At 42.4% G+C, this 12,864-nt stretch overlaps 1 protein-coding gene across 5 annotated transcripts in view; it reads right to left on the bottom strand.

Annotated features, from left to right (window-relative positions):
* Positions 1–12,864, bottom strand: part of scaper (S-phase cyclin A-associated protein in the ER) — a 60,136-nt gene that overhangs the window by 46,250 nt on the left and 1,022 nt on the right. For 3 of the 5 annotated variants that reach the window (XM_034586936.1, XM_034586938.1, XM_034586937.1), the window contains exons 2-9: positions 9,721–9,838; positions 8,396–8,472; positions 7,646–7,843; positions 5,115–5,215; positions 4,526–4,642; positions 3,288–3,415; positions 2,581–2,867; positions 1,717–2,079 (exon numbers count right to left, since the gene is read on the bottom strand). In XM_034586936.1, the coding sequence (XP_034442827.1) occupies positions 1,717–2,079; positions 2,581–2,867; positions 3,288–3,415; positions 4,526–4,642; positions 5,115–5,215; positions 7,646–7,843; positions 8,396–8,472; positions 9,721–9,838 (1,389 nt within the window). Of the gene's footprint in view, positions 1–1,716; positions 2,080–2,580; positions 2,868–3,287; positions 3,416–4,525; positions 4,643–5,114; positions 5,216–7,645; positions 7,844–8,395; positions 8,473–9,720; positions 9,839–12,440; positions 12,845–12,864 lie in introns of those variants that run through there. The other 2 variants (XM_034586939.1, XM_034586940.1) reach the window with 2 other exon arrangements.

The following is a 12,864-nucleotide window of genomic DNA, read 5'->3' as shown; positions in this document are numbered from 1 at the left end:
ATTTCATAATATATCATTGTTCAAACCAACAAACACCAGAGTCACAAGATAATTGGAGATCCCAAGCAAATTAATGCATTAGTCCAGCGAGATATACTACATTAGTAAAAATTATAATTGCTTATTTTGCTGAATGTGTCAGGTAATCGTTTCTAATATGTTTCTCCTCCCAATGATCCTATTAAGTTGAGAAAATATGTAAAACACAATGCATGTGTGCATCACTGAGAGTCAGGTGTTTTATTTTTCTAGTCAGTTAATATAAAATTATGAAATTTTACACAAAGTATTTGGGGAGTCCTACGGAGTATTAGGGCCACTTTGACGGGAAGAAATCCAGAGATTTTTAGAATAAAGTCATGATATTTTGAGGATACGTGTCTTTGCCATTATCAGAAGATCAGCCATTAAAATGAGGAATATGGAGCAACCTTTTAAATTATAATTTGGTTTACGGGTTTCAAAAATAACAAAATACTTAAAGTTCTGGTTCATCAGTACCACATTATTATAAGTGTCAGGACTTTGAAAAGATTGTGCAAGAAACTGTCTATTCCGGTAAAATAACTACACAGACTCGGAGGAAATAGCCTCTTTTGTGGAGGAAGAAATGTTGTAGTAGTCGACTGCTAGGCTATTGATGGTTACATCTGTATGCTAATCAAAGGGGTTTCGCAGTTTCTCAAGAAACATTGAGATCGGTTCAAGATCCAGAGGGAGTGCAACTTCGGCGTGGGTTCTCCTTGCTGCTTTTTTCTTTAAGATGTTTTTTTTTTAACTCATAATATTATGACTTTTTACATTACAACTTTATTCTTATAATCTCTGATTTATTTTCTTCATATGACCCTCATACTTCGTCACAGGTGAGTAGCACCTGTAAGTGTAAGAATACATTTTTGTCTGATTCGAACTTGGGTGCATGATTCAAAGATTGAGGGGAACATCAAATCAACCCAGTCACAGTTTGTACCACACAATCACCACAAGAATTACAAGTGAGGAAGCATTCCATATTCATGCAGGCCACGTTTACTGTGAGGATGAAGAGATGGTGGAAGGAGGCCACTGATGGTTCTTCTTTGTGAAACTGGCAGCTTACTTCAACCTTTTAAATGTTTTGGGAGTTTATACATTTTCAAGGTAATAATAAGTGTATAATTTAAAAGGTAAAACATTATAGTATCCTGTGGAAAATATTTGACGTCATAACCATTGCTTTGGATTTGAGCTGAAGTGTTTTCTGCAGGGCGCTGACAGTATCTAACTTAGAGGTGTAGGTATCTTTGATTATCTGAACGAAGCTCTGTTTACACTCACTATATGATGCTAAACAATAGTTACTGAAGTAGGCAGACGTTGTTGACCAATGACTCCACACTGGGTTGAACAAAAACTGGAAATTCAGTCTATGTTTGGCCGCATTTTTTTGCATAGAATTCTGAAAGTGGCCAAAAATAACTAAAAACAAATTGAGAGATTATTTTTTTGGGGCAACACCAAGGGAGCACTTGCTTTCCTACAAAAGCCACCTACAGACAGCTTTTCTTCAGTGAATGGTGCTGTAACAACACTGCACAGAGCTATGCAGTCTTGCCTGCACATTTGGTCTGGCAGTTTCTTAAGATTGACTTTGTTTAGGCGCTGAAGGACCCTTGGGGAATCCCTGGCCCCCCGCCCTCCCCTCCCTCTGCTCCTCCATCTCTCAGCACTCACAGTAGAAAGCTCTGTGGGGTCCAGCACACTCTCCAGTTTCACCGCTGCCATGGGAGTCTCGGCCTGTCCTGGAGCAGATGTGACCATGCCCCGTGACGCACCCTCCTCAGCCGCGCTGTCCCGTAAGACCAACAGCGCATCGAGCCCATCCGTCTGGGGTGGATCTGGGGATGAGCAGCGGGCCAGGGAAGGGACCGGGACCGGGACCGGGACTGATAAGGTAAGGTCTGTTGGTGGGACTGTGGCTGAGGACAGGGCGGGCTCTGGGGCATGGGAAGGGGTATGTGCTGCTATGGGGGGAGGCGCGTCCTCACAGGGTGCGTCGACACATTGCCCCAAGTCTTGTACACTCTCTGCTGGGGGCTGCACCGACAGTCACACACAAACACACGCAAACTCAATTAAAAACATGCATATTTCAAGCAATTCATGAGAGCAGTAACAAAAAAACAACAATCAGACCAGTCAACACACAGCTGGTAACACAATTCATGCAGGGAAGCTGGTACTAACATGCCCTGGACATCCAATTATGATCAATTTCAGTAGATAGATTACAAATACTGATTTGCATTTAAAAATTAACTGCTTGCTATAACACACTCTTACCAAGTGTGTCTCGAGGCATTGACAGACTATATAATGAGAGCGAAAATTGGTTTTCTGCCTCTAAAATGTCAGTGTACAATCAATCGCCTTAAAACTGATATGTCTGTCTGGACAGTGCCTATGAATACCATGGAGCCCAAAACAAAAACAAATGTGGCTGATAAAACGGTCTAATGTTACCCAGCTCCTCGTGAATAATTGATACCCAGGGACTGCTCAGAGAGAAAGACGTCACAATGTACTGAACCTCAGTACCTCCATCGTGTGCCCATTCTCCGGACCTCCTACGCTCCCCTGGGGGTCAGGATCCACGGGGTCTAGCTGCTCAATGTCCGTCTTAGTCGAGTCCTTTTCCAAGGGACAGTGAGGTTGGAGCTTCTGCTCTTGCTGCGGTGGCAGATGTGGCTGGTCTTCCTTGTCGCTGTCCTGTTTTGGGGTGACGTGAGCCAAGACAGGACTGACCATGGCAACCATGGCAGCAGAGCGGGGCCTGGTAGTGCGTCCTCGCTGGACAGTCTCCCAGCCCTCAGCATCCTTTTTACCTGGAAAACACATGAAGCACTCAATCGATAAAGCAGAGGAAGATATGTTACTGTGTTCTCTGTTGTGAAAGAAACCACGTATACAGAGCTGCTCCATCAAATCAAATGAATACAGATTCATACAATAGTTTTCCGAGGAATACCAAATTGATATTCATCCAGATTGCAACCTGGCCCTATTTGGCTGCTCCGACAGGACAAGAACCCGTCCTTCCCATCAAAGCAGCCTCTCAAAACAGGCATGTTTGCATCTACAGACTACATTTAGGAACCCTGGACATTTGCCCTAGTCTCTTGTTGTTTCAGACTGGGCCTTTGTGGACTTTCTGTATTTTATGTTAATTGTCATACTGCAAAAATTTAATTTAAACAACAAACCGTTTACATGGGGTAAGTACATGGGGTAACAGAACATCTTACCGGGTTTTTCTAATTGAGATGAGTTCATTTGACTGGAGTTGGGGACGAACTGAGTGCTCTTCACTCGGTCTGCCCAGCTGAGGCCTGTGTGGGAGAACCGGGCTGCAGCCATTGATGGTGGAGGACCGCTGAATATGACACATACACACATCATGAATGAAAACAAGCAAATGTGGACCAACTGAGTGAAGTCTTTAATGTCAACAGGTAGGATTTTCAGCTTAATTAAATCCAGTCAGAGAAGCTTCTACTGTGCTGCCTGTTAAAGAAAGTTCAATGGTCTGAAGAAAGTGGCTCCCTCCCCCCCAGCACTCTCCATTCTGAGATAGCCTGGAATTGTATTGGGCAACGGACCTCCATCATGATCAATATCCATTTCCTGCCGCATCCGATTACAGAGCAGTGCACATATTGAACCCATGCTTCAGCAGTCTTTAACTGACACTTTCATCTACACCTTCAACTGATTCTATGGCTGAAGAGTGAGAGAGAGTCAACAAATTGCATTAAACAAATGCTTCGGCCTCAGCAATCAATGACTGTATTGCTTGATAACATAGTTTGTTTTTTCTAAGCCCTTAAAAAAACAAGCGTAGAGCATCATAACAACTAGGGATGGGTTTATAACAGTATGCCTTAGGATACATTATTAATCAAACAAAAGTTTCTGTTGGTCTTTAAAACCAAATTGAATCCCTAATAGTGACAGAAAACAGTGAACCAAACTGGGATATGACAAGGAATATGCCGCGTTCAGTCAGGCACTGAACTCCGGATAATGTCCGAATGAGCCCATTTGGGAAAACAGCAGGAGATCCTACGGAGGATTCACCACGAGCTTGCGTGTTGATGATGTTTCTAACACGTGTCAGACTCAAACATGAAAGAAACTAGAAGAAAACAACTATGTCAGAATGAAAAAGAAGAGCCATACACTTAGAAAACACTGACAGATGTTAAGAACGCTTTTGGAGAGGAGGGTCAATGCCAGCATCGATGAGCTGTAAACAACAACATGTGATTTCCACAGCAGAATTTGTTTTGTTACGTCCTGCCCCTGCCTGATGCTCCACCCCTTGCCTGAATGCTCCAGGGTATTTCTGTGTTGTTGTGAATGCATCTGAGCAGAGAATCTCCCACTGCGTTGCTCATCTGTGAAAGGCAAACTCCAGAGAAAGTCCGGACATTCTCCAGAGTTCATGACTAAAAATTGCTGGAGTGAGTGTGACAGAGCTTACCCAAAGTTGATGTTACGACGTACACCTGAAGAAGGAACCATCCTGTCTGCAGAGGAGCTTGGCATCACATGACGTCCCGGAGACATCTTACGCACTTCCCATGCTAAAGACGTGGGCCTGAAGCAAGTGAGAGTGGTAACAATTACACTAAAACACTAATTATACCATAATAATATAGTTGCCAAACACACACACACAGGCTTGGCTCAAACTTTGTCAAATAAGTCAAATGGCTGATTCACTTGCAGCAATTTATGCAAAGAATGGATCATGTAAAAGTTTCAGGTTGTCTTATTGATTAACAGCATGCTTTAAAACGGACAAATTGGGAGACAGCGCTCTGAATTTAATTTCTTAGTCAATTTACGGTTGCAGTGGTCACTGTGTTAAAGAGAAGCCAATAAACTCTGGGATCACTTTGAATTAAAGCCAAGGCTATTGATCCGTTCTGTTTGTGACTCAAGGCCAGGGGACCAGACACCGGCACTTCTACTTTTTTCCACAGGGAGCAATTCGAAGAGGAGAGTGAAAGAAAGTGAGAGACAGAAGAAGAGGGTGAGAAAAAGAAAACAAACAAACCAAAGATCACCTGTTCTGGGCGTCTGTTTTCTCCAACTTCTCCTGAAGCTGGATCCAGTCGATGAGAGCTTTGAAATCCCGAACGTAGTTGTTCAACATCATCAAAACCTCCTAAAGACAGAGTCACAAGAGGAGAGTGAATACGCATTACGTTTTTAACAAAAACATGAAGAGTGGAACCATGAACGAGAGATATGCTGCTTGTCACTTAATATTGTTGGACAATAAAAATGTAAACAGCAATAAATGTAGTTTAATATATCTGATACCATCAAAATGCATCCTACAAACTATGCTGCATATCTTTTGAGGGTTCGGGGGGTGGGGGGGGGCGCTGAGCTAATCCCAGCTGGCATTGGGATACACCTAAACATGTCACCAATCACAGGGCCGATATAAAGAGACAAACAAACATTTATGTTCACATCTATGGGCAAACTCATAGGATATCCCCATTCAGCCAGCAGCCTTATAACTATATAGCTATTTGCTACTTGGGGTCCGTCAGAGGTTCAAATATTTCTAGAATTAGCTTGACAAAAATTATTCAAGTAGAACTATAAATATAACTATTCAAATGCATGTTAAGAACCAAAGTCTATTGTACGAGTGAGAATGATGAAGAGTGTTGCTGAAAACACACATTCTTGTGCAAGCTCAAATGCATGATTGAATCGTTTGAGGAAGAACAGAGCAGGAATATTCAAAGTGTCAAACGTCTATTATCTGCAAACAGTGTTGGTTTTCCAGAGGTGGCGGGCGGTGCAGAGCTTTTTTTCCCCAGAGCTCTAATGAAACAGAGACACAGCTGATTGATGTGGAGCGTGAAGGGAGTGGTAATTGAGAGTAAAGCTTCACAGTGCTTTTAGTTAATAGACGAGTCAGGCCAGTGAAAGATGTGTCCAGCAGCAGGTCTGCTGATTAGAGCTGGTTAACAGGCAGCGACTGTTGCCGTGGCCCGGTGTTCATTTGGTAATGAAGGCCAAGAGGCGGAGAGCTTCGCTGCACCTCTGACAGATACACCAACAGTGACTGAAGGCACCATAAAGCAGCTTTCAGCGTGTTAACCGGCACACTTACCTAAATACAACCCTCACATAACATTTCATGAGGAATGACAAAAAGTTTAACCTTCCAGGGGCATTGCCGTAAAGTGTGATGGGCAGTAAAAGCCCGTGGTCCTCACAGCGACAAGAATGAATAGGTACAGCCTAGGTCGCTGTTACTGACCTCAGGTAAATAATTAACTTTTCTGTTTCCCCCCCCCCCCCAACTACTTTAAATTAGAATTGCCTCTGTAAGTTCCCTTCAAACATGATTCAAAACTGACAACTGATTCCGACCACATGAGAATACAGCATACTTTTCTTTCCTGTTCTAAATGATATGTCTAATAAATCAGGTGATGGGATAAAGGAACAGTTTATAGGAGCTAATTAAGCCTGGGGCCATGGAGTAGATAGGTGTGGGCATTATTTATAATCATACATGAATCACTGCATGTTCAACAATTTCCTTCTGAACAGGAAACATTATATTAGGTCAGTGCCAAGTTTCTCATTCTAAGTGACAAAAAGCATTACAGCAACAGCCTTGGCAGCGAATTAGGCGTTACTTCCTGTTGATTATGTTTTTGTGCACTTGTTTTTCGATGGAAAATTGTTAGCTGAGAACAAATGCAGCCCACAGCCACGCTGGGGGATTGTGGCTGGGGGCTATCAGAGCACTTTGCTTCCCCTCCAGATGACTCCATCATCTATCAGTGTCCATTAAGGCAAAGTTGGTTTGGGGGGGGGTGGATTATGAACAGCACCAAGCTCCCTGGCCATTAGACAGCATTAGGGTGTGGAGAGATACAGTGGTATGAGGGGAAAAAAACACCTCGTAGCCAGATGTCTGACACAGGCCAAGTGACAACAACGCTGATCAGACCACAGGGAGCTGCGCTGTGGCACTGACAGCAAGCCGACCACACCACAGGGAACTGGGCTACGGTACTGACCGCAGAGCGTCACCAGAACCATGCTCAGCATAATGCAGCATGGCAGGTCAATCAATAAAACACAGGACCAGCAGGATCATGCCAGTGTGCCCTGGAGCAACATCACAGTGCCATTTTACAGCTAGACCGAAAAACAAAAAACACATTTCCAGAAAAAGACAATTGTGTCAAATATGCAGTGGATTTTAAGAGGTGTAGACTTTTCAAAAACAAAAAAGGAGCCGAGATGCCAAACAACAAACACAATGTTGTACTGTTTACAGTCTGTCATCGATATTCAGTCCACTGAGTCAGGCCTGTGATAATTCTCCTGCCAGCAAGCTTTCAGAGAGCCCCTCTGACATAAAGCAGAGATCAGGAGGAATGTGAGGGAGAAATTTCATTCTGATCTCTGCCCCCCTCTAGTGTTCATAAATGATACCACACTTAAATCTCCCCAAAAAGTCATGTTTGGTGAGGTCAAACCTCGAACCCATTGATTCTGAAAGTGGAACATGCATTTCTGCTGGGGTTTAAATAAGAAAAAAAAAAGAGCTCACCTTGCATTCCACGACACTCTGATCAGATTCACAGGTGACGTAAATCTCGTCCACTGCTCGGCGCAAGTTGTCGAAGAGGAACGCCCAGTAGCGCGCTCGCAGGTCCACCTTGCGAGGCTGTCTGGCTTTGATGGGGCTCTTTTCTGCCACCTTGTCCAACAAGGCACCGGCTGTGCCTTTACTCTCCACACCAGCATTCTGTGGGGACAGGGCATGAACCACACATTATCGTAACAATAACATAGTTATTACAATGTCATGTAAATCGCTTAACTGTTTACATAATGCAGCCACAGCAGTTTTTTTTCTTTTCATTTATACAGGGGGTGCAGCTGTTGTTTTTACTATTACCAATACCGACCATGCATTTAGAGAGATTTCACACATAAACCCAGTATTTTCTACCAGAGTGAGTCACAAGGTTTTAAATATTTAAATAAAAACCATCAAAATACATAGAAACAAAAAAAAATTATAGACATAGTTAAATACTATTTCACTTGTGCAGTCGGTAACATTCACATAAGTCTCCTATAGCTTTTTGCAAATTTTACAAACTTGCACAAGAATAACTACTGGATGTTAAGTTACTGATTGGAAATCAAGTGCAATTCACACTTCAATTACAGGACTATTCTGCTTTTACAACTTTTTCCAAAACTCCTTCTCCATGAGTGGCTCTGACAATACTGCAACAGCTGTTAGCTTGTCGAGCAGTGCCCTCTGGTGGAAGCAGATGATGATACCAACCTGTTTTTTATTCCTTCGTTGACCAGAGTTGATCCTCTGAACCCTGGAAATGCCACTGGAGTTGTTTTTGGACTTTGCTATGTGTAAAAGAGAAGAAGAAAAGCTTATATACAGTCAAAGTGTAAACACATAGTCTAGTCCACAATCAGCATGCTCTGGTGATGGTCTCTTATCAAACCACTTTTGGAGTTATCAATGATTTGATTGAAATGTGTCAAATGTGCAATAGTAAAGACAAAATCTATTCAGTAGTGCCATATCTTTACAAACCAAACAAACATATAAATCCATAAACAGAAGTGTGGCAGATTTCTGGCCTCAAGATGTAAACTCAGGAGCAGAAAAGAAGCTTGAATAAAAATAACTGGACCAACAAAGAAGAGGGAGAGCCAGAGCTAAAGTGAGAAGGCCCTGATGGGGATTTCAGAGTAGGCCGGCTGAGAGAAACTTTCTCTAAATAAAGCCTAAAGTTGTCCTGGGTCCTGGGACACAACATTGTCAAGCAGATAATCTAAAAAGTGACCATCTTTACAGAGGAAGGTATGTTTTTAGCCCTGTCCGTTTGTTTGCTTGTTTGTCAGCAAAATTATGCAAAAAATAATGGACGAAATAACACAAACCTTGGTGGAGGAATGTGGTTTGGGTCAGAGAAAAAAAAACACATTATATTTTGGTGCAGACATTTTCACTCATTTCCCAAGGAATAATAATTCATGGATCTTAATGAAAAAAATAATTAGGCACATATAGGGGATTGATATCCATGTGGAATTTGGCACAGCTTGACTCAATCAAAGGAGACTGTTGGTCTTCGGTGGAGGTATGTGCTCTATTTAGTGCCATTTTCTATAAACTAACAGGGTTTCAAAAATGATATCACATGGACGACGTAAACAATATAAAGCCCATTTCATAGTAATGGGTCATGAATTGGGTGTAAGCTTGTTTAGCCTGCACAGGAGTTTCTCAGCAATCTGTCATTACATTATCAGGCTAATCTTGACGTGAAAAATGATCACTGTGTTCCAGCAGATATTGTGTTTCATCTAACAGCCCGGCCTGTGAGAAGGATCAAACACTGCGGTCACTGTAAAGCAGCTGATAAATCACTGAAATCCTCCACTGAGCCAAAGAAACACACCTAAAGTAAACATCAGCAGAAACACCTGCCACTGAACAGTAAAGTCTGGAAAATGAAAACCTTGCACTCAATTTACTCCTGTGATGTTAATACGAATCTTTAACATATAATATATATATATATAAAAAGCAAAATAATAATATGTTGGCTGTGGAAACAGTTTGTTTTGCGTGCAGCAACCGACCTTCCTCCTCTCTGTTCTCCACGGGAACACTCCAGGCAATGAGGTTTCGAGCAGCACGACCCTCTTCAGCAACTATCTTCCGCACTTTGTCATGGCTGGTGGAGCGCTGGAAAGACGCCTGCAGGAGAGACAGAAGACGTCAGACAACAATTAGATGTGCAACTGATTGATTAGATGAAGTGACTTTCAATACCACATGATCTGCTGCCAAAAACAAGGCTAATATCACATTAGGTCATTTTGAGAAATATGATATGTTGCAAGACAAACACAAGGTGACTTCTGTGGAAGAATGGACATGAGGCCAAGATGACCCATGTTGTCCACCGAGTTCATCACATACTATATTGTGTCACATTATGGGAATAAAGACAAAAATGAGGCAACTTAAAAACATCTTCACATTACTTGAATAACCTGATTTGTGGTCAGTTTAAATGAGTTCGGTCAGAATTTGTATTTTTATAATTGTCAACAAATCCTATGAAAACACCAAAACAAGTATTTCCTGAGTAGCAAAAGCCTGATATACTATAACCCACCATGATGTCACCCATTGGTTTGTGAACTGCTGTTTTGAAGCCTTGACTTTGTGCATTTTGTGTTTTTTAAATAAAAACTAAAAACTAGAAGTAACCATATTTGGAGGATGTGAGCCTGATGAGCTCGAGGACACAGCATGCCCACCTTCACCTGCAAACTGCACCCATTGGACGGTGGTAGCTATAAAGCACATAGCATCAAGATCCCAGTGCATTCAGGGCTTCATCGTCTATTTGACTCTAAATGGGACAATAACTTACAAAATGAACTTCATGCTGTATTGAAGAAGAAGACTTTAAATTAAAATTACATTTAACCTAAATTGTTTTACTGGAGAGTTATCCAGTAAAAGCCTTAACTATGCAATGCTGTTGCTATGGTTACATCCATTTCAACACACTGACCAAAAACAAAGTGCACATAGTACATTTAACAAACATAAATAAAAAGGCATGAATGTCATAAAAAGGATAGTTAAATGTAAAAGGTAGTATACGCCTGTCCTATTCTCAAATGCAACTCAAACCTTTTCAATTAAATTACTTATAATAATTACTAATTGCCACTAAATTTTTGTTATTATTATTCATTATTAGTCCCACCCTGGTATGAGCTTGTGAGCCAGCGTTGATGCCACAGCACAGCACGCATTAAACATACTGTATGTAAAAATTTACAAGAAACAGCTACAGGCAGAAGCTCTAAACTAGCATAGTTCCCAGCATGCATCATGGTTGACCTACACATTGAATATGCATCAATGAGCTCGACTTTAACCTCGGGTGCAGCAGACACTGTGGAAACAAAATAAATGATGCAGAAGTTATTCTTCGCAGCTTTTACTCATGTGAAATGAAGATGAAACATGGCATCAACATGTATCCTGTATCCCCATGGCACAGAGAAACATATGTTACTGAAATCTCAACAATCATAATAACAACTGCATTTACAAAGCAACCGCTAAGACAAAAAATTCACAATGTACCCTGAACCGTCCTTGTTATCATTTGTCTTTTTAATCTCACGTCACTACAGTTGGTTACACAACAACAAAGAAGCTAATAACTCCATGCTCATCATTGTTGATCCTCCACTCGCTATGTTCTCTCTCCAAACAGAATGGCCTGCACCGCTTCTCTGTATTGTTCATGAATGGTTGAAATCCAAGGGTGACGGAAATCCAGACCAAAACAACGCTATTTTGGTAGGACAACTGCAAGATGTGGTTTCAGATTTAAAATACATCGCTACCTCTGACCCACACAAAAATCGAGAGCTAGCTCTCCTCTTAATAGTGAATGAGTCATGGAACAAACCGTTCTCTTCTCCCCTGGCTGTCTCTCTTGAGCAACACTATTCAGGCGAAAAAGCTACAGCAAAATGATGCCTGCATGATCCCTGCATTTGAATACACAGTATGAGGGATACCGTTCTTCTCTAAGAAGAAAACAAGTGATATTTAGTCCGCTGTTTGTGTAAAAAACTATATGCAATAATGTTTTCAGAATGTACTTCAGGGGTATTAGAATAATGTGAACATGGCTCATTAGGCATAACACGTGTAGAAACAGCATGCGTGCATGGGTCGGATACTATTTAATGTCCCCAAGGGAGATATCCAGCTGACCTACTTTTGCTGAGCAGAATTCTTTACATGTCGAGTGGCCTGAGCTATATTCTGCCGAGCAGAACCAGGCTACAAAGGGATACAAAAGAACCCCAAACAGCACAGGTCCTGCTGATAATGAGCAAGAACTAGAGGTGGGTCAGCATCAATGCCCCATCGTGCATCAACACAAAGTAGATATTTACTCTATGTTTCCTGAGCTTGACAGCCCAACAACTGATGGCTGTCTGAGAGTGGCAGTCAGAGGAGGGGAAAAAGGCTTAAAGCAACATTCTCTTGATCCACTTAATCAGCTGCAAACAAGCTGTCTCCTGGTCTACACAGTAGACAGTGAAGCCCAACTCCTGCTATATTCTCTGGCCAGGCAGTCCTACTTCCACATGCACTCGAGAGGGTGCTTATTTTATAGACTGTGCTGAGTAAGGGGCGAGTGTAAGGTTTCCCTTTGGCAGGGTCAACAAACAGATGCAAGCAGCAAAACAGAGGGTGATATCTAGGTCATTAGGATAGACACAGAGGAAAAATCAAAAGATTAGAGGGTACATACAGAGAAGAAGCACAGTCTGTGAGCAGGCTCCTCGTCCTGATCCGCCCCTGACATACTTTTGCAGCCCACTTCAGGCAACCTGTTCCCCCTCACCAGCAGTGCCACTTGTGCAAGGTGACGTCGTCATCTGACGGCAGGACCAAAATAGATCCCTACTGTGTAGTCCACACTGCTATAGCAACTTGCCCAGCTGTGTCAACTCCTCTTCCAGTAGCGACTGAGAGGGACAAGTCCCCGGCGGCCCAGGCCCCTTCTTAGGCCCACCTCACTGCTGCTGCTGCTGTCTATCTGCCTTGCACCCTCTTCTGCAGCTTCCTATATTTACAGCATCTCTGCACTGCTCTCCCTGCTGCCGCCACTCTCACTCTGTTTCTCATCTCTCACTCTCCCTCCGCCACAACACTGCGCAGTCATGTGCACACAG

The sequence above is a fragment of the Hippoglossus hippoglossus genome, chromosome 6 (genome assembly GCF_009819705.1).
Source record: "Hippoglossus hippoglossus isolate fHipHip1 chromosome 6, fHipHip1.pri, whole genome shotgun sequence".
Taxonomy (NCBI): Eukaryota; Metazoa; Chordata; class Actinopteri; order Pleuronectiformes; family Pleuronectidae; genus Hippoglossus; species Hippoglossus hippoglossus.
The sequence above is the reverse complement of the archived record's forward strand: the minus strand, read 5'-3'. Positions and strand labels throughout refer to the sequence as shown.